This window comes from Phaenicophaeus curvirostris, chromosome 16, assembly GCF_032191515.1.
Source record: "Phaenicophaeus curvirostris isolate KB17595 chromosome 16, BPBGC_Pcur_1.0, whole genome shotgun sequence".
Taxonomy (NCBI): domain Eukaryota; kingdom Metazoa; phylum Chordata; class Aves; order Cuculiformes; family Cuculidae; genus Phaenicophaeus; species Phaenicophaeus curvirostris.
The window spans coordinates 7,579,880-7,607,720 of record NC_091407.1 but is presented as its reverse complement, the minus strand read 5'-3'; the positions used below and the strand labels follow the sequence as shown (position 1 = coordinate 7,607,720).

The 27,841-nt window shown below is 50.0% G+C and overlaps 3 protein-coding genes across 5 annotated transcripts in view; 2 read left to right on the top strand and 1 right to left on the bottom strand.

The window, feature by feature from the left end:
• The first annotated feature begins 55 nt into the window (after positions 1-55).
• ATPAF2 (ATP synthase mitochondrial F1 complex assembly factor 2) lies at positions 56-7,335 on the top strand. The gene is made up of 8 exons (XM_069870421.1): positions 56-203; positions 2,389-2,433; positions 2,781-2,926; positions 3,266-3,363; positions 4,265-4,345; positions 4,471-4,583; positions 5,959-6,074; positions 6,707-7,335. Exons 1-8 carry the CDS (start codon positions 74-76, stop codon positions 6,842-6,844), a joined length of 867 nt encoding a protein of 288 aa, XP_069726522.1. The 5' UTR covers positions 56-73; the 3' UTR covers positions 6,845-7,335.
• A 556-nt stretch (positions 7,336-7,891) lies between these two features.
• DRC3 (dynein regulatory complex subunit 3) lies at positions 7,892-25,392 on the bottom strand. Its single transcript, XM_069870536.1, is given in 14 exon segments — positions 7,892-8,083; positions 8,395-8,419; positions 8,421-8,506; positions 8,662-8,793; positions 10,771-10,894; positions 11,651-11,739; positions 13,495-13,626; positions 16,791-16,965; positions 18,246-18,358; positions 19,233-19,352; positions 20,901-21,047; positions 21,621-21,787; positions 23,726-23,842; positions 25,236-25,392. Coding segments are annotated over 14 exon segments (1,776 nt in total).
• A 1,525-nt stretch (positions 25,393-26,917) lies between these two features.
• Positions 26,918-27,841, top strand: part of TOM1L2 (target of myb1 like 2 membrane trafficking protein) — a 58,616-nt gene continuing 57,692 nt past the window's right edge. For all 3 annotated transcript variants that reach the window (XM_069870402.1, XM_069870401.1, XM_069870400.1), the window contains exon 1: positions 26,918-27,000. In XM_069870402.1, coding sequence (XP_069726503.1) covers positions 26,949-27,000 — 52 coding nt within the window. In that variant the 5' untranslated portion in view covers positions 26,918-26,948. The remainder of the gene's footprint in view (positions 27,001-27,841) is intronic.

Sequence of the window (27,841 nt, the reverse complement as noted above, 5' to 3'; positions counted from 1 at the left end):
CGGATTGGGCGGGGCGTGGCGGGGCCCGCGCCGAGGCCGCCGCTCTCCCCGTTCCTCCCGCTCCCTCTCCGCCATGTGGCGCGGCTGCCGCCGGCTGCTCTGGGGTTTCCTCCCCCGCGCCCGGCTCCCCCGATCGCCTCCCGGCCCTGGTGGCAGCGGCGCGGGGCGGCGGGGCGGGGGCCGGGCCTACGCCCCGCCCGCAGGTGAGGGAGGGGAGGGGGGGGCTGGGGTCCCACTGGAGGGACCCCTGAGGTCACCTCAGGTCAAGGGAAAGCTGGGCTAGGTGGGAGGGGGGGACTTTCCCTGGCTCTATGGAGCAGAGGGTCCCCCTGGAGGAACCCTGAAGGTCACCTCAAGTCAAGGGAACGCTGGGCTTTGCAGGTAGGGGACCCTGCCTTGGCCCAGTGGGGTTGGGGTTCCCCCTGGAGGGACCCTCAAGGTCACCCCAAGTCAAGGGAAAGCTGGGCTCGGTAGGTGGCGGGTCCTGGCTTGGCCCTGTGGGGCTGGAGTTCCCTGGTAGGACCCTTCTGAGGTCACTCCAGGTCGAGGAAGGATGGAAAAATGGGAATCGGTCTCCCCTCTTGCCCTTCTCCTGGTGTTACTGAGGGTTTGGAGTGGGGCCTCTCACTGCCAAGCTCTCAGTGCACCGGTTTGTTACCTCTGCTTCTCTGTTTCAGTGGTTTCTAGGGATTTTGGGGGGACAGGGCCCATGCAGGGTGGTTCAGGCATGTTCTGGGCCACGTAACCCTTCCACAGAGGGAACCCCAAGCCAGGGGAAGGCTGAGTTTGGTGTGTGGAAAAATGGGAAGCAGTCAAATCCTGCCAGGGTGGGCTCAGGCAGCGGGTCCTGGGTGCTGGGCCTTCCCCCTCATCCTTTTGAGGGTCCAGAGTGGGGCTTCACTCTGCCAGGCCCTCAGTGCATCAGATTTGTTATGTTTGCTTCTCTGCTGTGGTGGGTTTTGGGGATTTTGGGAGATGGGACCCACGTGGGGTGTTTGGGGCACGTTCTGGGCTAGGCATTCCCTCCACAGACTTTGCTGGAAAGGCATGGGTTTGAGGACAGTAAAATTAGCTGTGTTCTCTCTGAGGTGAGGCTGTAGAACCATGGTGACTTGTTGTGGGGTATTGGGAGCCCACTGGCATCACTCAGGACTCTTGGGGTACGCGGTGTTAACCCCTCCAGAGCTGTGCTTCAGCAGCATGGCACATTCCGAGGCCCTGAAGCCTGCAGGTCGCTGAGTCTGAGCAAATCCTCTTTGCTTTTCCCAGAGGGAATGTCTTTTTTTTAGCCTAGTAAAACAGCCCTGCAGCCTGGCCTGCTTGTTTCACTCTTTGGGAGGTAGATTTATGGGTTTGGGGTTTACGATCTAGTTGCTTTTGTCAGGGCTTGCAGGTTCTTCTTGCCTTCTGTGAGAGGCAGAAGGTTTTACAATGCGTGTAATCCAGCTGTCAGGTGTTGGGAGTGCATGGAACAGCGCTGGTGGGAAAGGAGGCTGCTCCTAAAACACAGAGCTGTGGTTCCCTCAGGCTCACCTTGCTGCTGGAGCAGGTGTATTCCCGAGCTGGAGTGGGATGTGTGGGCTGGAGGCAGCTGCGGGAGTTGGTTCCTCCCTTGGTGACGCAGTGCTGCAGTGTGTACGATGTGTCCCCAACCCCATCCTGCTGTCACCCCCTGCACCTGTAACAAACCTGGCTCCGTGGAAAGTGGCGTTAGAGGGAGCAGCCTCTTGCTCCGCACACTCCCAGCCTGTTGGCAGCTGTGGTTCTTCCAGTGAGTGCATCAGGTCAAGGCAGAGGATGAGCTGGAGGCACCTCGGGACAGCGCGTGTGCTGGCACTGGGTGGGTTTGTGGTGGGCAAGGACGTTGCTTGGCTTGGCCTGCCTTAAACTCAGCTCTCTTTGGCTTCTCGTCGCTCTGAGACAGAGCAAGCAGGAAGAGAGAGTTACCCAGGGTGGCTCAGGGATGAATTCATCAAAGGTCACTGCAGCAGGAGGGTGTTGAAAGATTGACCCAATAGCAGAACTCCAGAGGGAGTGGTGAGATAGGTTTGCTTGGGAAACTGCTTCTGCCAGACTCTGTAGAAACTCAGCGCAGGCCAGTTCGAAGAGAGCGGAGACGCCATCCTGGCAGGAGTAAAGCTGATCCTGTTCTCATGCTGGTTGTGTGCAGCCACCCTGTGTTTTTCACCAGTTTCATGATGCTTCCCTGGTTGAGTAGGGCTCACCAAAACATGGAACACTTGGATGAACGGGCAGGACTTTTGTATCCAGGTCATCTGAATCTCAACAGCACCAAGGGCTCTGTCTGTTCTGGGTGGTGATAGGGAGAAGGGGAAGGGACGAAACCTCCTCTCACTCCCCTTTGAATCACTCTGGTTTTGCCTGCAGAGAGGAAGCGGTTTTACCAGAACGTGAGCATCTCCCAAGGAGAAGGTGAGTACAGCAGCCAGGACGGGATGGAGCTGGTTCCAGGGAGGGGCATCATCAGCCTACGCTCCTTCAGCAAGAACGTGGCACGGGCTGTGTGAGTTGAGTGTTTGTCACCAGCCTGCACTGCCCTTCCCTCATCTCTAGCGGAGCTGTCTGGTGGGAAACAGCTTCCAAGACTATTTGGGGTGTAAATCGTGTCCAAATGATGGTGATGGTGGGAAACTTGGGTATCCCTGGTGCTGTGCTCCTGTCAGCTCCAGCTCTGAATCTGCTCGTGCTGTGGGGTTGTCTGTTTTTCCTTAGTGCCTGCTCCTCTTCGATTCCCCAGGATTTATACTCTGATTCCCCAGGAGGCTTTGAGATAAACCTGGACCACCGAAAGCTGAAAACGCCCCAGGCCAAGCTCTTCACTGTCCCCAGTGAAGCCTTGGCCATCGCAGTGGCAACAGAGTGGGACTCGCAGGCAGACACCATCAAGTTCTACACCATGCACCTGGTGAGCACGGCAGGCTGGGACGCTGAGACCTCTGCAGGGCAGGACACAGTGTGCTGGGAGCAGTCAGGATTGAAGACAGGATCAAAATGCTGGAGGATAAAGATTGGTTTCCAGGCTACCAGCGCTGGGCTAGGGCCTTAGAGCAGCTTCCAGTACTGCAAGGGGCTCCAGGATAGCTGGGGAGGGCTCTTGATCAGGGAGTGCACCCCGTTTAGGTGCACCCCTTGGTTCTCTGGCCCCCCCCAGATTCCTCTGCTGCTTCTTGGCTTTGTGCAGTGGAAGCTTCTGCTTCCCCAAGCCTTGAACAACAAAAGTTAATAAACTACCTTTATCCTACAGACCACACTGTGCAACACAGCGCTGGATAATCCCACGCAGCGAAACAAAATGCAGCTGATCCGTGCGGCTGTGAAGTTCCTGGAGACTGACACTGTCTGGTATGAGATGGGGGCACAGAGATGAAGCTGTTTTGTCACACTGTGGGTTTTAGAAAGGTGGTTGCAGGGAAGTGAGGGGAAATGTCCACCATTACCCAGTCGTGGCAGGGCTCTGATCCGTTCTGGATTTGGCCCGAGGGTTTGAAGGGGGTCCAGTCCTACATCTGCAAACCCTGTGGGAGTCCATGCACCCAAAGGGCGTAGATGTGAGGGGGAATGGGGTCTGTTGAGCTCATTTTTGCACACCTCCATGCTGGGCAGGGTGGGAGCAGGAGGAAATTAAGATTTCCTAGAAGAAAAGAAAACTTTTAAAGGCTTGAGGGAATCTGTCAGCCCAGTGCTCTGGTGCCAGTACAGGCAGCTCAGGTTACTGGTACCAGTAGCAAAATGTCCTTCATTCCTTTAAAGCTCTTGTGGGCTGCAGGATCAAGCCTGTTCATGCCCAAGCTCTTGTCTCATAGTCCTGGCCTCTGAGGTGTCCACTGGCACCTTCCTGGCTCCCATGGGGAGAGGGGAACAGGATTGCCTATCCGCCTTAGTGACTTTGGTCAGGCTGGTGGCAGGGAGACCCGAGCTGAGCCACTGGGCACAGTGAGGCAGGAGGAGCAGTTCCATATAGAGAATTCTAGTGGGATATGGCCCCTGCTCTAACCGCTAAGCCTTGCTGCGTCCTATGGCTGGCTTGGGGCTGCTGGCAATTCTCTCTTGGCTGGCTTGCTGCTGTTTTGTACTGAGATAGAGTTGTCCTTTCTGGAACAGTAGTGGACAGTAGGCACTTGTTCCCTTTGCTGTGGTCTGGTGGGGGGCAGTGGCCTTCCCAGAGGTGTGTCCAGCCTGGCAGGGAGCACTCTGGCCGCTCAGGAAGGAATATCCAGTGTGGTTTTATTCTGCGATGTCCTAGCTATCGTGTAGAGGAGCCAGCTGCCTTGGCAGAGCTACAGAAGAATGAATGGGATCCCATTGTTGCCTGGGCTGAAAAAAGGTAAGAGGTCCAAGATGTTTCTGTCTGCTTGTGCTCTGCCCTGCTGAGGCCGGGAGCTTGTGTGTGTCAAAGCTGCTGGGTTCATGAGTGTTGTGCTTCGCTAAGGGGCTGGGCGATCATTCCAGGTACGACGTGGCAATTGGCTCCTCGACCAGCATCCTGGGGCCCAACATTCCAGCCAGCACCAAGGAGACCTTCGTCAGCCATTTAGCGTCCTACAACTCGTGGGCCCTGCACGGTGAGAGAGGCTGGGTTGGGAGCACTCTGCTGATTCCTCTCCACGGGGCAGAATAGTGACTGTAATGTTTTCCCTCTCCTGTTGATATACTGAGATAATCAGTGTTGGGGTTTATGTTCTAAATCTGCAGGCCAGTCCCCCAGCTGTATTTGTTACAGGCAGAGACTCTTGGTGCCAAACAGTGTTCCGGGTCTGACTGTTCTGCCTTGCGAGCTGTCTGCTCTAACCTTGCACAAATAACTCCTTTAGTGCCAAACCTTCCAGTGACTTAGTCCCCAGCTTCGTTACTAGGAAAACAAATGGGATTTAATACTCCAAGTGCTCCTGGGTTTTTGAGCCCACTTGCTCTTACCTGATACTGCCGAATGACGCCTAAAGATAGAGAAATGAAGCGATGTTTGTCTTCAAATGCAAGATGAGAATGAGCAACAGAGCGTGAAGCTTACAGAAGACCCTTGCTGATCCACTAAGGGTGGTTAACAGTGTTAACTCCTGGGACAGGACTTGCAAAGCCTTTCTGTTACCCCTGTAAAGATACTTCTTAATTAACGTGTCTCTTTTCCTGCAGTTTGCAAGATGAGTAGGGAGAGTAGAAGGGAAAGTCCTGTGCTTGCCCAGGGAAGGAGAGCCTGTGGGCAGCTGGTTGACTTTAGACCTGAAATTCAAGATCTGGCCTAGACCAGTAGGGCAGGATGGTCTGACTTCAGTCCCTTCCTTAGACCCGGTCCGTGTGCAAGCACCTCTGTTCCCTATCAGCTTGATCTGAACTGCGAGTGCTCAGCTCACAGCTGAGGGCTCTTCTTCCCTCCTCTCTGGCCATGCCTGTCTGTGGGATTTGCTCAGGTCTCTCGGTGAGCTCGTTGACCCTGCCGAGGGGTGTCTTGCAAGCCAGCAGCCGGTGGGTTGGCAGGACAGAGCTCTGCCGCTTTACCAGCAGTGGCGTCCTTTGCCAACAGTTCTCTTGGGCACAGCACACCCCACACACTCACACAGTGTTGTTCTAGGAGTGGTTATAGGTGTGCACAGCTCTTTTAGCACCAAATGGGACACCTGTCTCTTTCATCCTGAGACTTCCAGCTGAGCTCCAGAATGCTTGGGCCTGGATGGGTATCCCTTCCCTTTGCGCAGAGCAGGTTTGTGGTAGACTAAAAGGAGGTGGTTTCCAAGGCGTAGAGGTGACAGCGGCCAGAACAGCGCTTTGTGCCTGCTGTTGAGTGCAGATCTGACTCTTAAGTGCCCCGATCCAGGTGGGAGGAATCACCATCCCTGGGGAGGCGCCGTGCCCCAGCTGCCTCTTCAGAGCATGTGAAGATGCTGCTGAAATGCTGCAGAAAACAACCATCAATCTTGTTTGTTTTGGGTTATTCCCTTCCAGGTATAGAATATGTAATCACCCAGCTGAAATCTCTGGTTCTGTCCATGGCTCTGATTGACAGGCACATTACAGTAGAGAAAGCCGTGCTTCTGTCTCGCCTGGAGGAAGAATACCAGGTAAATGATGTTACAGAACAGCCCTGTAATTCAAATAGCAATAATCTCAGCATGACAAATGCATCTCCTGCCACAAAATAACTGGCAAGGGAAGGACCTGCTCTTGCAGGAGAGGTTCCACTCTGCTGCTCTCCTCATTTAAGAGAGCTGGAGTGCGCTGCTATAGAGCAACATCACGGGCACAACAGCCCAGAGTGCTCATAGGGCTGACAGTTTCTTTTTGCAGAGCCCAGATGGCTGCTTTTTTCCCCTCTCTAATCTGAAGTGCAAAGTCGTGGCTGTCTTTTCTTGCTGCAGGTTATCCAGCCTGGAGGCCTTGGTAGACACCAAGCTAATAACTTGTGTGTTGGAAACTGGCCTGTCGGGAAGCTCTTCCTGACTCAAATGTGGCTGAAGTCGATGGGAATCTTTCCACCATCCCTTTAAGGGGCTTGGTGTCAGACACCAGTGCAGATGAAGAATGTCCTTCCTCTGCACTCATCCAGAGATCTCCCTGCCCCAGTAGTCAGTGATTGGCACAGCTCCTGGGGGTTACCTGTGTTTCACAAACATGAAAAGAGAGGCTGAGAGTCACTGAGCAGCTCCACCTATAATCTAGTTCTGAACAGACTCGTGTTCCTTCTCTCGTTCAGATTCAGCGGTGGGGCAATGTGGAGTGGGCCCATGACTATGACCTGTGCGAGCTGCGTGCTCGTGCGGCAGCTGGGACTCTCTTTGTCCACCTCTGTTCGGAGAGCTCGACGGTAAAACACAAGCTGCTGCAGGACTGAGGCTGCTGGGTTGGGCGCAGGAGGACGATGCCCAGCTGTGGATTGCTGGCATGACCCGGAGGACTGTAACAGCCCTCCTGCCTCCACACCTTTCCTGGGATCAGGCTCGTACGGAGGAGTCATGACTGTGGGAAGCTCCTTGCTTGGACTGCCTGTCACGGTGCAGCGCCAGCAGTTCTGACCCCACAAGGAGGAAAGGTCAAGGTGAGCTTCCTCTGCATCCCCAAGGAGGCAGCTCTGTCCGTTACCAGTGTCTGTAGCTCATCAGAGGAGCTCCCACGGAAGAAACGGCTTCTTGGGAGGGCGCGGCACAGACATACCCAGCATATGCCACACGTCTTCGTAGCTGCCAGCTCCTGACACACACTTGTTATGGAAATCTGAAAACAGACTCCATTGCATCTGTTCTTCATCCCTCGGCGTGCCTGTATGTAACACCAGGGTCTCTCTGTTTGATTAAAGGCACGGCCCTGCTAGATACTGAAATCCAACGCTGCTGAGTATTTGTTTTAATCACCAAACTGCAGTGCAGGTCATGAGCTGCCAGGCTCTGGGTAGGTGCAGGCAGAAAAAAACACGGAACAGAGCAGAGCAGATGCTAACTACCAAACAGATCTGCTCCCTCCGCATCTCTGTGTGAGCCTTTGCATTGCTAGGTGCCATGTCCTTGCAGCCAAGAAGCAGCAGGGAGACCATGCAGTCCTGGAGCAAGAGTGGGGTAACCTGGATCTTCGAAAGCACAGGGCACTGTGAGCTAAGCCTGTGTGTGACAGGCAGCACCAGCCACAGGGCTTGCAAGAGACCCGGAGTGCGTGTACAGCCACCCTCTCATTTAACCTTCCCACCTTTCTCCTTGTCGCTTGCCTCGAGCAGCACCGCCCCGGCCAGCATCATTCCTCAGAAGCTGCCCACGAGTGAGCGTAGCAAGTGGCTGTCACCGAGCAAGGAGGGGAATTAATGACTCCTCACTTGGCTGTTGCGAGCAGCGGTGTGTGAGCTCCTGTGGAACCATTGATTTCCCTTCCTGCTAGCTGGGGGCTGCTCTGTTCACTCTGCAGAAAGCTGCTTTTGCAAGTGGCGGTGAGAAGATGAGGCTCCCAGGCGCACAGAGCCCCCGCCAGCCTTGTGTTCGCTGAGCTGGAAACCTGCTGTTATCCTGGGGGTGGCTGATGGAGAGCGCTCCTTTCCCAAGCTGCTGTGGCACACAGGTTCCTGCCGCTGTGCTTGCAGGTACCAAAGCTTTAAGGCATGATATGCTACGATGATTTGGTTCAATCAGCTCACAGCTGATCTGTAACCCCTTGTGACCAGGTCTGAGCTCTGCGTGGGCTTTGTGCCAACATGATGGAAGAGGCGGAGCTTCACGTGCTTTTCCAGAGACGATAAGTATCTTTTATTTGCAGTTTATGGCAGGATGGAAGAAGCATTCCTTTGGCCTGGAATGTCGCAGGCAGCTCAGACGTGGGGAGGCAGCTGTCCCCACTGGGTGTGTGGCCGCAGGGCTGTCCTGGGTGAGCCCAGCTAAGCCATCTGCCCGGCCTGTGACAAACCTGTTCCTTTGGCTCCAGGATCTGTGTTATCCAGCTCCTTCTGGAGACTGTCGATGTACAGAAGGATCTCTTTGACACGGGCGCGGTTTCTGTCGATCTCCTTTTGGTAAGCCTGAACAGATTAAAACAAAGCAGTGAATCCACAGGCTTGTCAGGGTCCTTGGAGTGCAGAGGGCTCCAGCAAAACTTAGGGAGCATCTTTCCTAGCAGTGTTGCTGCCACTCGGGCCACTTCTCCACCCCATCTCCCTGAGCGTGAGGGTCTTACCTTCTCCATCACAGAGGCCTGCCAGCGGTAGGTGTTGCAGAAGATGTCGCTTTCTCGCATATTGATCTTCAGCAGGCGGATGCGATGGGATGCGTTCGCTGCACTGTTAATGGTGGTTTTGTCCTCAAGAAGCTGGGAGGTAACGTGACTGGATAAGTGAAGGGGCCAGGCGTGCAGTGAAAGCACCGCAGCTCGGAACAGGCAGCACAGTAACTGCAGTGCTTGGGGGAAGAAAATCAGGCCTCTGTTTCAGCTGGACAAAACCCTAGTCATCAGGAGGAATCCAGTGCGTCAGCCTTCGCACGGATCCATCTGGACCTCACTGCAGTGTAACAGAGTATTATCATAGAATCAGAATGGTTTGAGTTGGAAGGGACCTTAAAGACCATCCAGTTCCAACCCCTGCTGTGGGCAGGGACACCTCCCTCTGGATCAGGGACTCCAAGGCCCATCCAACCTGGCCTTGAGCATCTCCAGGGATGGGGCAGCCACAATTTCCCTGGGCAAACTGGGCCAGGGCCTCCCCACCCTCATGGTGAAGAATTTCCCTTCTCCCATTTAAAGCCAATCCCCCTCAGGATATCCTATCACTCCAAGCCTTTGTAAAGAGTGCCTCCCCAGCTCTCTAGTAGCCCCTTCAGGTACTGGAAGGTCACTATAAGGTCTCCCTGGAGCCTTATCCAGGCTGAACAACCGCAACTCTCTCAGCCTGTCCTCATGTGGGAGGTTCTCCAACCCTCTGGTCATCCTTGTAGCCTCCTCTGGACCCGTTCCAACAGTTCCACATCCTTCTTATGTTGAGGATTCCAGAACTGAACATGATACTCCAGGTGGGGTCTCACAAGAGAGGAATAGAGGGACAGTTTCCCTATTCCTAGTATGGGTGGGGAAACTGAGGCTGCAGCCTGAGCCTCGCCAGCCAGAGCAAGGAGCAAACGCTTGCTGCCGAGTGCTCTGCTGCGGGCAGGGCTGCCTGGCAGCACACAGCGAGCCCCCATGGGCAGCTGGTTTGAAGCAAGGCTGCATCTGCTCCAGCATGCTTGGCCCAGCAGGCGCAGGATGTGGAAAATTGCACTTGGAAGGGTCTCTTGCACTGGTGGCACTGGCTGTAAATCTTCATTTTTGGAGAGTCCCAGCTTCTAATTGAAGCAGTGACTTCCCTCGTGGCTCTAAATAGAGGGTGGTTTCGCTAAAGCGTAATGACTCTCCTCCTGCAGCCAAGTGCAGCTGTTGAACAAATGAAGATTGCTTCAGCATGGAAATGGATGGCAGCGAGGCAAAATGGGTGCACAGCAACCGTGCGGAACTGCAGCCATCTGCACAGGCCATAAAGCAGGGAGCTCCCTCGGGGGCCCAGGGGTCTGGTTTGTGTCTGTCAGCTCTTGATTACCTGGAGTAATGGGGGGGCTGGGATGATCTGGACAGAGCGAAACCACAGCAAATGCAAAACTCGAGTCATTTAGCCACTAAATGAAGGAATAACGGAGGCAAAAAGGTCAGCAGCGTTGCTGACTGGAGTACTGCAGCGATCTTTGTGCTTTCTGAAAGGCTCCTGGGGTCTTTGCAATCACAGCAAGGCGAAGGGCTCAGCGGAAGAGCCCATTGGAGAGGTCATGTTCTGCCTCCAGATCAGCTCACAGGCTGAGGAGCTCTAGGGAAGGGCTTTTGAAATCGCTGAGGCAAAGAGAGCCACGTTGCACAGAAGTCGGAGCGGTGCTGGGATTCTCCTGGGGGAGCAGGGGAAATCTGAACAAAACCATCTGCAAGTGCAGCAAAGACACTGCCTCAATGCCTGCTGGGCTGGGGCTGTCTGGGAATCAGCCAGAGGAGCAAGTTGTGCTGGAGGCAGGAGAGAGACTCGCTCAGCACCTCTCCTGGGCTGCTGCCACCAGGTCTGGCAGCGCCCGTGGAAACCTGCACTGCAGTTGTCCTCTGTCCCCCACAGCTCAGCCAAGTGGCCGCGGCCTTGTAGGAGGTGGTTATGCTCTGCTTTAGCCATGGCTTTAGCTATGTTAAACCTCCTGAAAACCCTGTCCCTTCAGAGAAGAGGCTGTGGCCTCCTTTTGTTGTCAACTCCCTAGTGGAGATGAATTTTTTTGATGCCCTCACCATTCGAACATCATCTGGCAAATCCTCGTCAAGCTCATTCTTGACTGATTTCTCCAGTGTGGTGGCAGAGATCTCTAGCAGCTTTTCATGGTAACGGTTCTCCAGGTCCCGGCACTGGGACATCCTACAGAGAATGGTTAAGGAAAAGGCTGACCAAACTGTACAATGTTGGAGATGAAATGATCTCCTGTAACTGGAGGCTTTGCCCCGAAGAGCCTGGCTGCTGCCAGATGCCTCTGTGGTGTCAGGACAGACACTTTCTGCTTTTAATTGCAGCCGCACACACTGGGTCACCTCCTCACTCCAATAAATTATGCAGAACTGAGAGTGGGCTGAGGTTTGCAAAGGAAATCAAGGGAGGCCTCCTAGGATATAAGCTAAACTCAATGCGGTGCAGTTATTCACACCAGGCCGACAGATGTATCTACTGAAAGCAGGGTAACCTGTCCCTGAAGCACTTTGGTATTGTCATCTCACTTTGATCCAGAAGACATCAACAAGGCAGAAATTAAGGCCGTTTAAATAAACTTTAACAGGACTTGTAGGCATTTCACTGGCTGCTGTGACAAGAATGGCATTGAAAACAGTCCAACCAGGCCTTCCAGGGCTGTTACGTCTGTGTAGAGAAGAAAGGAAGATTCCCAGGGGGGAAAAGCTATGTAAGTCCTACTGACTTTCAGTGCAGCAGGACTTAGATCCTTTTGTGCTCTCTATAGTCCCCACAGAAGGAAGCTGAGCACCTTAAATAACCATTCCTGCAAAGCTGGGAAAAGACCTTTTCTGTTGATTTAGGAAATAAAAAAATCCATTTCTATACTGATAGCTCATTCCTGGGCTTAGAAACAAGATGTACGTACATCACTGGGAGGTCCAGGCCAACACACTGTCAAAAGGATATATCCCTTTAACATCTTCAATGAATGTTGATGCTACGACAGCCATGTTCCTTTTAAAATCCATTATTAGTTCCTTAACAGAGCGGAAAAAGAGGAAATATTACAATAAAAACTTGCCTAGACATAAAAGGGAGTCAGGGAGTCTAGGAAAAGTCTACAACCGGTTATAATTTGGACTCACTGCTGTTATTAGCACTGTCAGAAACTGAACTGCCTCAAGCATTGAAAGTGTTTTGAAAGGGCTGCAAGATTTTCTTTTCTCATTTAGGGACAGAAAACCAGTTTATTGGAGGGAAGTTGCCTGAATGCCACCTTTACCTGGTGTCTGGAGCAAGCCAGCTGAGCCTTTTTTACGCTCATCCAAGCAATGCCTGGGGAGTGCTCTGTTCCCGTGCCAGGCTGCAGTCTCCCTGCATGTTTGAAGAGCCTCTTGTTGGAAGCCCAACCAATGCCTGGGCTTACTGCACCTCCTGGTTTAGTCCTCAGGAACTAAAATTGCTGCTGCCTATAACCTCTCTCAAAAATGGCTGATGGAGAAGCTGTGAAGTCTTAAATGCCTTGATACAACAGTTCAAACACAGCCACCAAATCCTGCAGTTCCAGAAGGGCGTGCAGGGAGAAACATTGCTGCCTGTTCCGTCAGGGACTGCAGATACGTGAGGACCAATTCAGAAAACACAAAAAGGCACAATCCTGCTACAGCGAGGAATCCATTTTGAGCTCCTGCTTTTTGTCATGCACATTTGAAATGTAAACTGCTGCATCTGCTTGCACACAGGCTGCAGCTCCTGCCTGCTGTTATTTAAATAGATTACCTTTTTTTCAAATTTTTTTAATGAAGATGCACATTAGCAACCCTGGCCTAATTTTTGAGGAAAAGTCTGAGGAGAGAAAAGGCAGCTATTATGCAAGCAAATGCAGTAAGCTGAGCAAAAATATGTGTAATCTTACTCATCGCAAAGATCAGCTTGAAAGAATTACACCTCTAGAATCCCAAATGCACACTATAGTGACTTCTGTATGCAAACATATAAAATGAATGACCTCAAGTCTCTTTCTCTAAAGTCTAGGAAATCAGCTTGGATAGATGTGAAGGACACACTGTGTTCTGAGAGACAGAAATCATAGAATCATTTGGCTGTAAAAGACCTTTGAGATCATCGAGTCCAACCATCCTGTCCACTACTAAACCATCCCTGAGCACCTCATCTGCCTGGCTTTTAAAGCCCTCCTGGGATGGAGACTCCACCACCTCCCTGGGCAGTGATGCCAGTGCCTGAGAACCCTTTCAGTGAATAATTTTTTCCTGATGTCCAATCTGAACTAACCTTTGTGCAGCTCAAGGCCGTTCCCTCTTGTCCTATCGCCTGTCACTTTGAAGAAGAGACCAACACCTGCCTCGCTCCAACCTCCCTTCAGACAGTTGTAGACAGTGATGAGGTCTCCTCTCAGCCTCCTTTTCTCCAGGCTAAGCAACCCCAGATCCCTCAGCTGCTCCTCGTTGTTGTTCTCCAGCCCATTCCCCAGCTCTGTTCCCTTCTCTGGACATGCTCCAGCCCCATAATGTCTTTCTCATAGTGAGGGGCGCAAAACTGAACACAGTATTCAAGGTAATTTGTTGAAATGGATCAATGTCCAGAGCCTGATCTCACCCACACTGATGCTGAGCAGAGAAAGAATAATATGGAGACAAAACATCAACCTGACTGGAAGACCTATGTCGCACTCTTTGTGCTGTGGGCTACTAAACAGAGGGATGTGGCAACAGAAAATTGACCCCCACTGGATTCTGGATGTGAGGTCTTGCAGGTTTGTGCTTGACCCTTACCTCCAGCTGGTCAGCTATCTGAATTTCCAAGGTCATGAGTGCTTCTGACAGCTGAAGTATGTCCTCCTTGCACTCGGCTCGTTTAGACTCAGCAATATCAGAACTACTGGCATTACGAATCTCATCCAGCCTCTAAACAGAGAGATACATAAATTACTTAAGAGTTTGTGTTCAGCACTCCATTGCAATTTAATTAACTTGTTACATAGGTGAGAAAAGTTCCTGCTGCTGATCAGCTGAAATGAAATGTGATGATTCAGGAAGTCTCCAGATTTACATACTAGGTAGGCAACAGTGCTGAGGTTGCTGCTGCACTAACGATCCAGGGGCGACGCAGCGGCATTGGGAAAACGCTTCCTCATCCTCCAGTCAGCAGAAGACTTTGCCCCCTTCTATGCTGCCAACTTTGCTTCCCCTGCTGACACATTTCAAGATAAACAGGTATAGATTCTTGATGTTGCTGGCCATGAAGAAGAGATTCATAATTCCTTCATAGAAAGAAATGCAGGCCTAAATCCTGATCCCCTTCATGTCAAGGAGAATCTTGATTGACTTCTGCAGGGTCCGGATTTAGTATTCTGAATATGGAATACCTAACATTGCCTGCTTTCCTCTTACAGCAAGGATTTATTGCCCTTCAGAATTAAATATTGACGTCACTTTTGTATCAGACAAGATTCATGATTTCTTGGATCAAAAAAAATCCTCTTGTGCTGAGCACTGTATTATTTTCAGGTCTGTTCAAAATAAGTTAACGATCAAACATTAATAGGAGGAAAAAAATATACATCTTCTAAGATGTTTAATCCACTTCTCCTGAGAGGGAATGGAATAGGCTAAAATAGAGAATTCTGGTGGAAATGATTGCCAAGGCTGTGTCTGAAAATGGACTGGATTACCCAAACTTTGCAGGGAAGAGGAGAGCAAGGTCTCTTCTTTTCTAATGTAAACAAGTTAGGAGGCTCAAAGAGATCCTCAGCCATTCAAGCTGCACCTCTGGGAGCAATAACTTCAAAGTTCAAGACCTTTAATGCTTCTTTGCTCCTTATCCAATTTCAGGGAGCAGAGTTATTTCACAGGTTATGCAGGGCTGTGTGGAGGGATTATAGCAAGACAAACAGCCCCTAAGAGTGGCTGACAGGGCTCAGTCTGTTGGGACCTCCAGCAATCTTAAATGAAGGGGAAAATACTGATAAAATAGAGCATTCAGCTTTGGCACCAACTTCGCCAGTGTTTATATGAAAACTGCCGTGCTGACCAGTGAGTCCTGTTCTTGCAGCTCAATCCAGAGCTGAGCCTGTGGCTCAATGGAGAAAGGTGAAGGGCCAAAATCTGGGCTCAGGCTTGTTTCCTTGGGTTTTGGGCATTTTTTATTGGGTTTTGTGTCTCTGTGTGTGGGTTTTTGTGAGAGGCTCTTGGGTATTTTGTTCATTTTTTTTAAATGACAATGTATTGGGAGTTGAAGTTCAAGTTAACAGAATATGCATCTCAATCTTTGTGTGTTGCCTTCCGGTAAGGCAACTGGTGTCCAGACTAGAGCGGATGGAGTCGCTTTGCCAGCATGAGTCAGCGAGGACGCGGGGTGACTCAGCAGGATGCCAGCATGTGATGATACCTCAATAAAAGTGACCTGCTTTGCAAAGGGAGCCAGTGCTCATGACTCTGCCCGGTGTCAGCTGTCAGGGACTCGCTCTGCTCAGCTGACAGTGTTACCAGGCTTTAGCCTCCCCGCTTATTTCTTCTATGGAAACAAAATAATGATCCATCTATTATACCTGGTTAGAAAGGGATCCAGCTAGAAGCTACGCCCTCAGCAGCCACAATGGGTGGTTGTGGTGGAGCAGAATGAAAAAAAAGACAGTTTCTGCTTTAAAAGACAAGAAATATATTGCAATAACTTCATCTAGTTGTGTTTTTTTTGTTAAAGTTATTTGTGCTGTGGTTGACAAAATGAACTGAAGCAGAAAATTACTTGCAAACAAACCAAGCACCCTGCAATCTCCTACCTTTTCTTCCCCCTTTTGCAATGAAGGAGGAGCTCTTGGAAGCTTCAAAGAGAAGGGGAATGGCACTAAATCTGAAATCTCTCTCCCTATATATATTTAAAATCCACTTAATAAAAAACATTTAAACTAATAGAAAGATTGAGCTTTTCCCTTTTCTTAAAGACCGGTAACTTTTCTGCATGGCAAAAGGAAGTAAAAGCCCCACCACGTTTAGCCACTTATTTTTCTGTAAAGCCATGAAGGCCCTTTACCATCACAGACAATAACGCTATGCTGCAACTAGAAATAAGGAGGAACTTATTCACAATGAGGGTGATGAGGTCCTGGCCCAGGTTGCTCAGGGTGGTTGTGGCTGCCCCATCCCTGGAGGTGTTCAAGGCCAGGTTGGATGAGGCTTGGAGCCCCTGATCCAGTGGGAGGTGTCCCTGCCCATGGCAGGGGGGTTGGAACTAGATGATCTTTAAGGTCCCTTTCAAATGAAACTATTCTATAATTCTGTGATAATTTTGTCCTAGGCTGAATTTCCAGGACAGATAAAGGCTGTCAGCATTGGCTGGTTGTGGTTTGCCCAGAAGGCTGAAATTTCAATCTCCGAATTAGAATACTAAAGGTCTTTTAATGTTGTGTTGGTTAGTGCCATTCTATTCACTAACACAGCTGTTTTTCTTGGTATTGATTTATACTGTAAGAAACATAAAGAAAGATTAGCGACTGAGCACTGGGAGAAGTTGCCCAGAGAGGCTCTGGAGTTTCCAACCTTGGAGATATGCAAAGGGCATCTGGACATGGTCATAAAATCATCGAATCATAGAATCATTAAGGTTGGAAAAGACCTCTAAGATCATTATGTCTAACCATCAGCTCGAACTACTAAAGTGTGGCCCAAAGTGCCACATCCACACATTTTTTGAGAACCTGCAGGGATGGTGACTCCATTACTGCTCTGGGCAGCCTGTGTCAATGCTTCATCATTCTTTGAGTAAAGAAATGTTTCCTAATATCCAATCTAGACCTCCTCTGGTGCAACTTGAGGCCATTTTCTGTCATCCTGGGCTCCAGGTGGCCCTGCCTGAGTGGGAGCATTGGAGCAGATTCCCTCCAGAGGTCCCTTCCAACCTCAACCCCTCTGTGGTTCTGCCACTAGGGATCAGGTACTGATTCTCATTACAGCAGTGTAAATCCAGAATAATTTTCCTAATTTCAATGGAGCTACCCTCATTCACAGTGAAATTAAAAGCTGGAGTATGATGTAGAGGAATCGGGTATCAAACAGAAGTAGAATGACATTACCCTTTTGTTCCGAGTTTCAAAGTCTAGGATTACTTTCGTGCCTTCTTGCTGGTTGGCTGCTAACGCTTGATGAAGGCTTTCGTAGAAATCGGAGACTTCAGCTTCTCGTTTTTCATACTCTTTCAGGCCAAAATTAAACACGTTCTCACAAACCGAGACAAACTCCTTCCTGTATGTGACACTGGAGTCAAGGTATTTTGCTTGTTCAGTGGAGCAACACGCTACGTTCTTTCTGCCTCTCTAAATTTGAGCAACGAGAGTCACAAGCTTCTGTTGCGTAAAGCCTGCGGTTCCTGCGGGGTGCATGTTGCCAGGGATTCTGTCTGTGGCACCACAGGGTCACCCATGCACGTTTTATGCGTAGGATTTTGCTACCTTAAGGGTGTGGAGAAAGCTGTGGCAACTCAAGGGGGAAAAGGCCTTGAGAAAAAAAAAGGAGATACATATACTTCTCTGACTTTTTCCTGACACAGCTGCGGAACGAGGCATACAACCCTATCTATCTTCACAAGTGTGAATGCAGTGCCCACGTAGTTAATAAATACAGCTCCAGAGCCTACAGCCAGAGCACGGAATAAACTACTGACTTGGTAGCATCACAAAAATAACGTCAATTTTTCTTCTGCTATTATCTTGGCAATGGAATTGTTTCTGGAGTCTATTGTAGTTAAGCTGTGATGCATTTTTCCCCAGCAGTGTAATGCAGTTTTAAGGAAGGTCAAGTTACTGGCCTTGACAATGCTCTATTAATCTGAATGAGAAAAGAAAAAAAGTGTCTGCTTTCTGGTCCTCCATGGAGCAGCAATGATCAGAAAAAAGTGCTGGCCTGAAAACTTCACGTTGCCAGCACTGGCAGGTTGTGAGATACGCGCCTCGTATCATTCTGATTAGTGTGTTCCTATCTCCCACCACTTCGATTCCAACACGATTTTAGTGGCTGCGCTGTTAGACTCTGACAGAGATTTATCTTATAGCTCATTTTAAACTTTAAGTGGATTCCTGACTTAAAGAAAGTACAAAGCCTTGATTCTTCAAGGGTCAGAAACGAAGGCTACTGAAATTCTGTTTGATTCAAGGGGAGGAAAAGGAATATGGTAATAACAACAGCGAGAATTTAAAAAGCTGGAATCTCATAAGCTGTTGGGGTTGGAAATGAAACGTCCCAATTGTAAAACCACTCAAGCTGGGTTGGCCAGCATGCCAGTAATAGACACCATTTGTTTGTAGCCCTCATGTCTCACAAGGTATCAAGCCTTAAAGCCGTCAGTGGTCTCACAGTCTCGCAGTGGGGGTTTTTGTACTATTCCAAAACAGAAAACAGGCTGTTTCAGACCTTAGATCAATGTAGCTTTCAGCCTGCGACAAAAGCAATGGATGAAGAGTCCCTGTGGATGCACCTCCTTAACTCAAGGCATTACGTTTTAGCCATAGGTGTTCCAAACCCAGGAAGGATATGCCTGCAGCAGGTCTTCCATGCCAGGGAGGTGAGCCAGTTTGGCAGCTTCCGTATCATCTGCATACAAACTGTTGAACAGGAATGATCCATTCAGGTACTCAACAAAGGCCGTCTATAAGAGAAGCAGAGCAATGTAAGTAAAATAAAGAGTGTCAGCCTGCTGCCAGTCCTCAGGATGTTGTCTCCTAGAAGCACTTCACCAGCAGAGGAACACTGGTGCAGACACTGTGATACCAACCCAACAGATACAGCACCACAGTATGAAAGCATCCTGCAACTGGAGTGAAAATCAGCCTGGTTCAACATGTGCCTTTGCTGCTACAACTCTAGCCTAAGGACAGAAAACACTGTTTAATATAAACCACATACTGTTAAGCCTTTCAGGTAAGGAGTCAGTGGACTTTAGAGGGGAATTGGTGCAAGTGTCCTTCCTGTCACTTCACCGACTCCTTCTCTTCAGCTAGTCTGATCTCCTAGAGGTCAGGAATACAGAGCCAGATCATAACTGAAAGCACCGTTCTGTCTGATCTTGTTTTCAGTCTGGTCACAGGCCTAAGGTGATCTCTGGGAGCCCTGGTGAGTTTAACTATAAAACTAAGGGAAAACATTAAATTAGTCTGAAGGAGAAAAAAAAGTCACTGCACCATGAAAACACTACCAGTTCTCCCAGATTTGTAATTCTCTTAATCTCACATCAGGCTGATAAGTTCTTTGGGTATGATTTACTATCTAACTTTGCAGGGTCTGTATCTGTACTTTCATTGTTCAGCCAAAGAATTACACTCCCCCCATCATGTATATTCTACATCAGCTCCTGTTTTCACTCAAAAGATGAGATCTGGACATCACAGAGATTAATCCTAGCCTTCGTTTTAACACAGTCAATGTTAACCTCTCATTAACTCTTCAAGAAGGTAAAAGAGAAGTCAATATGTGTTGTGCTTCTTTCTCCTGAGACAATGTAGAACCAGCCAAAGAACACATACCGTGTGGTACTCCAGATCTTTCTGCTTTGTCTGTTTTTCCCTCAGCTGAGCCAGGGCACAAGCCTCGTCATGTTCCAGCAGCTCAGTATGATCTTGGTACTTTAAAACTGCAGCTTCTCGCTGAGAAACACAAAGAAAGGCAACATTTTTATTAGATTATCCAGCAATGCCCCACAAATCTGGGCACAAGCATTTGATCTTTCTATAACACACACCTGAATGACATCTGCATCCCCATTTCTTTGTGGGCTTTTTATTAAACTACTTATGAGTTTCTAATCCATTCCTCATCCCTTCATTTTTTCTGAGTCTGCATTCAATGCACCTGCTTCAGCCCCAGGAAAGTTTTCTATCCCCATTTCCTCATCCTTTGGGCTGTTTTTTCTTTTTTAGCAGGAGGCCCTATTTTGACTTCTAGAATTTGAGTTCTGATTTGATCAGCTAGTGAGTTTAATACATTTACTAGGGACAAGAAGGCTCTTTGGAGGAGTGGATGGCAAGGTAATAGCAGGGCAAGAACCTAATTAGCTTGAAACTAAAGCTTGACAAAGTTAAGTCCACGATACTATGACGTACTGTCTGTACCAGCAGGGACTGGACTCAATGACCTGGAAAGCCCATCCAGCCCTGTGGGAAGAGTAGTGTATATTCCAAGTACAGCTCCTGCTCTGTGCCAAGCAAATTTACAATAAATCGTGTTATTTTGTTCCTATTATTAAAAAAAAAAAAAAAAGAGAAACAAAGACAAACCCCCTCTTCTTTGTTCCTCTGGGCCCTGGGATGAAACAGCAGTCCCGCAGGTTAGTGTATTCAGTGGCACCTGCTGGCCTGATAATCTGTCAATCCACTAACAAAACAAATTGTTCAGTGAGCAGCAGGACCACCCAGGCTCCTTTCCCCTGGATCCATGTCTCAAGACTATCTCTTCCAAGATTCTCTGATCTCTAGGAATGCTCGCACTCACACTGCAGCCTCTCTGTGGCAACATTAACCAGGCCCCTCTCCCACTCACAGCTGCTGATTTTCACAGAATCTGTGCAGCCATCACGCCTCTGACACCTCTTAATCTGTCAGATCTGATAGAATCTGGCCTACAGGTTCACAGCTGTTAGGCGGAGGCAGAATAAACACTGCGTGTTTCTGTAAGCCTAATTTCTGCAGGGACTCTGCCCCAAATGCAAGAGTACTGCTGGCATACCAACAAAGCATGTCTAAGATCATAGACTCACAGAATCGTTTGGTTGGAAAAGACATTTGAGATCATCGAGTCCAACCATCCCTGTCCACTACTAAACCATCCCTGAGCACCTCATCTGCCTGGCTTTTAAACACCTCCAGGGATGGGGACTCCACCACCTCCCTGGGCAGTGGGTTCCTGGGCCTGAGAACCCTTTACAGTGAAGAAATTTTTCCTGATGTCCAATCTGAGCCAACCTTTGTGCAGCTTGAGGCCGTTCCCTCTCGTCCTATCGCCTGTTCCTTAGGAGAAGAGACCAACACCCTCCTCGCTCCAACCTCCCTTCAGGCAGTTGTAGACAGTGATGAGGTCTCCCCTCAGCCTCCTTTTCTACAGGCTGAACAGCCCCAGGTCCCTCAGGCGCCGCTCGTAAGGCTTGTTCTCCAATGCTGGTGCCCAACTTCACAAGCAGGGAATGTAGAAATTCTTACCACGGTGTCACGCACGAGCTTGAAGTCCAAGTATACCAGGTCTGGTAGATAAGCAACAACAAACAGCATATACTGCTCATCGTCACAGAGAGGGTTCCCTGTGAGATTCAGTGCACGTAAGTTTTTAAACCTCCTGAGATAGATCACCTGCCGAGGGGAAAGAGATGTTGTACTTCCCAGTGCTGGGAAACACACAGCCTTGAAATTCATTGCTCTTATTACAATTATATTGCAATATATATCCTGCTGTGCTGCCAAACACTGCCAACCTTAAATTATGAGCTCCTAATGCTTTCAGGAAAGGAAATATTTGAATTCACATTGTGAATATATAAGTGATGGGTGTAGAAAGAAGGAGAATGGGGTAGAAAAATCACAGGTCTTAGATCAGTAAGCGGCCTTCAAAAGATCCCCAAATAAATCCTAGTCTCTGCTCCCTTCTTTTCTTGTACGCAGCTACTTAATCTTTTTCCAGCTTTCATGGGAACTGATAGGAATTCTGCCACGGCTGATAGCAGTAGCAGATCCAGGCCCCTGTGAGTCAATAACCTCAGAGAAATCGCTGTAGTAAGCACTTAGCACTGAGAAAGTTTACCAAAACCATAACTTAAGACTACAGAGGAAGTGAAATCCTAAGGAGAATTTTCTCCTCTAGGGAAGGGCTCAGATATTGTGGCAAAAGTCTGACAGGGAATACTTGTAAAGACAGGGAGCACTCACGTCTTCCAGAGTGGCCAGCTTATTCTTTCCTATGGAGAAAATCTGCAGCTCTTGTAGCGTGTCCATGTGCTCGATTTTAGATATCTTGTTACTGTAGAGACTGAGGTTCTGCAGTTTGACAAGAGTATCCAGGCCCTCAATGACTTCGATATTGTTGAAGGACAAGTCTGGGGAAGAGTTTAGAAATCAAAAGTTAAATTGTTTCTAGCAGTGACCTCGCAGTTAGCCTGGTTCTTGCCCCATACTTTTCTCAGGGGTATTCAGTATCCCACAGGAAAGGCTCAGCGTTAAATCCTTGTTCTCTGGGTCAGGAAGCAATGTACACATCTCCTCCTTGCAACTCTCCGTGCAACTTAGATGAGAGCAACAGCTGAAGACTTCCCATGCAGAGTCCCTACACACAACCTGCAAGTGATTTCTACATTATGGGGAAACGCATAACACAAGAAAAGAGGGGAGGAAATGCCCTGAAAGGGGGGTATTTCTGTGACAAATTAGATGCTCCTCACCTCATTTGTGAAAGCTCTTGCTTGCCACGCCAATGCCCACTGTTGTGGTCCCACAGGACCTGCCAGCCCCAAGCTCTGTTGCCAACGGAGGCACGCAAAGGTGTGGGCTCACTTCAGCTATTTCAGTCACTGATATTTCCTCTCATCCTGCTGAACATCAACCCTAACGCCTACATTCATCACGACTAAGGGCAGTATTTGCCCTCAGGCTAGTACTGAGAGATTTGGAGTCCAGAGACGGTTGATGGGGTTACCAGCTGCCTGCATCACCCCAGCCCCTGGATGGCTGTGACGCTCATGGAACAGCTGCTGAACCACTGCAGCCTTTGGGCAAACGAAGCCCATGAGTGTGCTTCAAAATGCTCTGCTTCCGTGCAGTGATCAGCCGTTGACTCACAAGTGCATTACTCATCCGTGCAGCAGAACAGTGCAGACAACTGGGCAGAAGAGCCCATCAGACATTTCAAGAAGTGCTTATGAACCAAGGCCCTGCATGCTGTTTTCAGTGGCAGCTGAGGATTTATTTACTCTGCCAGGCAGCGATGTAGCTGTGGTTGGCAGTGAATGCTCTAAACTATGAATCTGAAGCTGTAAGCTCACCGATCTGCCCAGCATCCAAACCTGCACCACCGTGTGGTGCTGCTATCAGCATCCCAAGCTTTGAGTTGAAAAAAGTAACAGAAGACCTGTCTGTTGGAGTGAGTCCAGAGGAAGGATGTGAAGATAATCTGAGGGCTGGAGCACCTCCCACAGAGTTGGGGTTCTTCAGCCTGGAGAAGAGAAGGTTCCAGGGAGACCTTAGAGCATTTTTGAGTGCTGAAAGGGCCTCCAGGAAAGCTGGGGAGGGGCTCTTGATCAGGGACTGCAGGGATAGGACAGGCAGAATGATTTTCAGCTGAAAGAGCAGAGATGGAGGTGGGATCTTAGGGAGAAATGTTTTCTGTGAGGGTGGGTGAGGAGGCCCTGGTCCAGGTTTCCCAGATAAGCAGAGGCTGCCTCATCCCTGGAGGTGTCCAAGGCCAGGTTGGATGGGGCTTGGAGCAACCTGATGCAGTGGGAGGCGCCCCTGCCCAGGGCAGGGGATTGGAACTGGATGGGCTTTAAGGTTCCTTCCAATCCAGACCATTCCATGATTGTATGATTCTAAGCCTACAAGTATAGGGCTTCTTCTGACAACAATGACGACAAGCCCTTAAGCATGTAGGGGTAAAGATAGTGGGTTCTAGGCTCTGAAATGCCAGTGTTAGCTTTGAAAACAGAACACAGGCTTCTAAATTGCAGAGGCATTTCCATTCATGAAAGTCACTTCCAAATGCAAAAACAAACCCTGGAAACAACCTTGGAATCTCATCTTCCTGTTCCTGCCACACCAAATGTATTAAACCCAGGTTTAAAACATTTGAAGGACTGTTTTGCAGCTCTGATATCCAGGCATTTGGACATTTGACAGTCAAATGAGGAAACACACAGAGAGCTGACAGCCCTCCCTGGGAAAGCTCCCATCAGCCTTGTTTGAACAGTAATGCGACATCCTGGCTTTATCGCAGATTGCTTTTCACCTGTGAAGTCATCCGGCCTCACATGCTTGTATCTTACCCAGCCATACAAGGTGAACCAGACTCTCCAGGGCTTCTATCTTTTCAATAATGTTGTTGTCCAGCTGCAGTTTAGTCAGATTCTCAAACTGCCACAGACTATCAATCTGCAGGATATCTAAAGCCACAGGGAAAAAAAGAAATGAAAATCGCTTTTCATGTGAGACAGCTTTCAGTTTAGCAGACACACTATCCTGCACAAGGAAAACATGCCCAGTCTTACCTTCAAACTGATTTTCAGCAGATTATGATAGTGTGTGTGATGGCTGCCCTAGAGAGCTGAGAGCTCCACTGGGTGGATGAGATTTCAATGAAGCAGCCCAGTTAACCTCAGTGTCCTGCACCAGTGCACACTGCTCATCAGCGATGCCAATGAGGCACTGAGGGGATGCTTACTACGGCCCTGAAGTCAAGAGTGGCTTTATGAATCCACTCCTAGGAGGCCTTGACCTTCATTTTCCTCTCCAGCTTCAAGCAGGAGGTTTGGGATGAGACTCCACTTTTCTCTGCATCTGCAGCCTAGCAGTGGCCAGCTACTGCTGTTGAAAATTGCTCCTGGGACTCTCATTGCAGGAGAGCAACTTGGGGTCTGCTCTTTCTGTGAAGGCTGCAGTTTAGAACTAATCGATATCCTTGCATTTAGCTTTCTCCAAAAACAGAATCACGAGGGCAGGTAGTTAGGCACTACTGCTAAACATTAGGACCAAGGTGACAGGAAATACAGAACATTCTCTCTCCCAATTCTCTTTCTCTCCCACAGTGGCTTCCCAGAAATTTTGTTAGCTGCTATGCTGCTGTTGTTGTTTAGTGAGTGCAGAGTGAAGTGAGGAATTGCATGTACACGCATTCAAACAGTTCTGTTTTGTATTTGCAGACAAAGGCATGCAGGATCAGGTAACAGGGAATCTGTTCTAAGGAACCTGGCTCATACGTGCATTATTTTACTGGAGCACTCAATGAATAATTAAAAGCAGATTTTTGCCCATGAAGTCACATACCGCCAAAATACTCAAATATTAAGCCAAATGTTCTTCCTTTTCATTTTTTGAATGCCCTTTTATGACTGGTTTGACAGCAAGAGTCAAGCTGCCATGATGCTAAAGACAACTGGAGGAAGTGACCGTGTTTGACTGTCATCACCGTAATCTACCAAACAGCTTTCGCACAATCACCGGCGGTGGCGGAGCTGCCCAAGGTTTGATTTGTCCACACACAGAAGGGCCCGATAGGCCTGTAGGTGTCACCACAATATAAATGTTAAATAAGAATAACAGCGACAATAACAGCCTGAAATGAAGCTGCTTTAAAGGAATCCATCAGAAAAAGCACTCCTCTCTCTCTACTAAAACTGCTTCCTACAGGTATGGCTAAAAATGCAAGTCCAGGCATTCCTTTTCACATAACAAAAGAATGTTAATCATGACTGTTTAATTGCAAGTTAGCCACATGACGCTTAATTGTATTACCCTCTAACAACACAAGAAGAAAGAAGTATACATACTGATACTCACTTCTAAAACTCAGCTCTAGCTCTGTCACATCTTTAAAGTTAATACCTTCCCTTTTGGCAAACTTTCCCAACTCCTCCGGACACTGCTCTTCAACGGCTTTCTGAACCATCTCATCGTCAATAACATTTGGCTCAATGCTGTTGTACAGCTGATTCATTTCTAGACGGTCTCAGCCTTAAAGGAGAGAAAAGAAAAATAAATTAAACCATCACCTGGCTACTATTTCCCACATTCATTGAATAGGCACGACAATTCCAAGGAACAGAAAGCACAGCTGAGCATGAAGATCTAATGCCTCACAGCTAATATCAAAGACAGGCTCATGTTCTATCACAGAGTCACTGATGCCACTCCAGCCTAAATCTCCTCTAGTGCAACTTGAGGCCATTCCCAGGACACTTATCGTTCCAGGACTGTGCAGTCAATGAACCAGTATCAAGGACTTGAATTGTCAGCTCTGTCTTGTGTATGTTATCTGTAATTATGGAAGAAGTTTTGCTTGATTTTTTGCATGGGAGGAAAGAAAGAACAAATGTCTGGGGTTAGAGAGTTCCCATCTCATCATGGCTTTTAGTTAACAAACTAAACCTGTGGCTGTGCTTGGTAAAGACTGAGGGATGGCTGGTTCTGGTTTATCTGCCAGGCTTACCACTTTCCCTGGATTTGCCCAACATTTCTTTAGTCAATGTCAGTCACACAGAGCTAATCACACCCCAGGGTGACACTGTGTGTGCCAGTGCATCTGTCACCCTGACAAGAACCACAGCCAGCCGGGGCCAGGCCTGGGAAGCCGCACTGCTTCCCCGCACCCAGAGGCCCAGCAGGGCCCGAGACAGGGGCTCTGCTTCTGCCTGCCAGGGTGGCTGTGACCCAGCTGGGCTGCTGCTTTCCCCTCAGGCCCCTCGAGGCCTGGATCCCAGCCTCCCCCACACCCCCTGGTTCAGACTCCAGCCCTCTCCAGGCCAAGACCCCACCATCCTGACCCCTCCTGGCCCAGACAGCAGCCCCCAGAGCCCTGAAGGCCCAGGGGGGCCCGGAGAGAGAACCCTACCTGTGCTTGCCCGGGTGGCTGTGGCCCAGGCCGGCTGCCCCCTTCCCCCCACACCCCTCCAGGCCCGGCCCCCAGCCTCCTCGACACCCCCTGCCCCTCCAGGCCTCCGGCCCCCATCCCCTTCCTCCCCCATCCCAGGTCCCCAGGTCCCCAAGCCCCGGCCCGGCCTCACCGACACCCCAGCCCCCGTAGCTAAGGACGCCCAGGAGCGTTACTAGGGGAAGCCACGTGACAAGCTCACCTGCCAATGGCCGGTGGGTGGGCGGGAAGGTTGGCTACCAATCAGAGCGCGAGAAATCCGTGTCAGCCAATCAGCGCCCGCGCGGTGCCCCGGGGGCGAGACGAAGTGCGCATGATTGACGTTTCCCCTGACCAATAGCGTTGCAGAGTATGCGGCCGCTCTCCAATGGTAGCGGCGTCCCCCGCTGCCAATCAACCGGTGGGCGGGGCCGCGCAGGGGGCAGGCCCTCGGCTTGACAGTGATGGGCACGCTATCCATCCAATGGCATCGTGGGGCGGTGCGGCAACGACCAATCAGATGCGAGGAGGTGGGGCTACGCGTGGCAGCGCGGGCTGCGATTGGCTCCCGCGGCTGCCAATCGGGGCGCGGCACGGGGCGGCGGGGGGGGTGGTGCCGGGGCGCTGTTTGTTGTCATCCCAAGATGGAGTTTCTGCTGGGGAACCCGTTCAGCACCCCGGTGGGGCAGAGCCTCGGTACGGCGTGGGGTCTGGGGGCTGTGGGGAGCTCTGGGGTTTGATGGGGAGCTCTGGGGGTCAATGTGGAGTTGGGGGGGGGGCTCGGGGGGTTAATGGGGAGATCTGAGGCTATGGGGGACCCTGGGGTTATGGGGGGCTCTGGGGTTAATGGGAGACCCTGGGATTTAATGGGGCCTCTAAGGGGTTAATGGGGGTTCTGAGGTTAATGGGGGGCTCTAGGGTTCTAGGGGTTAATGGGGGGCTCTAAGGTTGGGGGGACTCTGGGGTTAATGGGAGCTCTGGGGTTAATGGGGGGCTCTGGGGCTTAATGGGGAGTTCTGGGGGTTATTAAGGGGCTCTGGGGTTAATGGGGGGGCTCTGGGGGTTAATAAGGGGTTCTAGGGGCTGGGGGGGGCTCTGGGGTTTAGTGGAGGGGCTCTGGAGGTGGTGAGCTCTCTGTGGGACTGGTGGGTGCTCTGGAGGTACAGGAGAGACTCGGAGTAAACAGGGGTTCCAGAATTGAGGGCTGTGGAGGTGACAGGGGCTTTCGGAGCTGGTGGGTACTTGTCGACCCTAGTAGGGGTCTCTGGGTGTCAGTGGGTGTCACAGAGGACTCTGTGGGTTGCAGAGGGCTATGGGGGCTGCACGCAGGCTGTTTGCCACAAGGAAGAAGCAACTCCACTTCAAGGTGGTTGGTGGGTGAAGGAAAGTTTTTGCATCCCCCAGTCCCTTCTGCCTGTGAGCGCTTTGTCACAGAGCAGTCCTGTCGTTCATCTGCCTTTTCCCCAACTGCTCTGGACCTGTACATCTGCAGGCAAGGTGATGTGGTTTAGAGGTACAAGCATGTGCTCCATTTTCA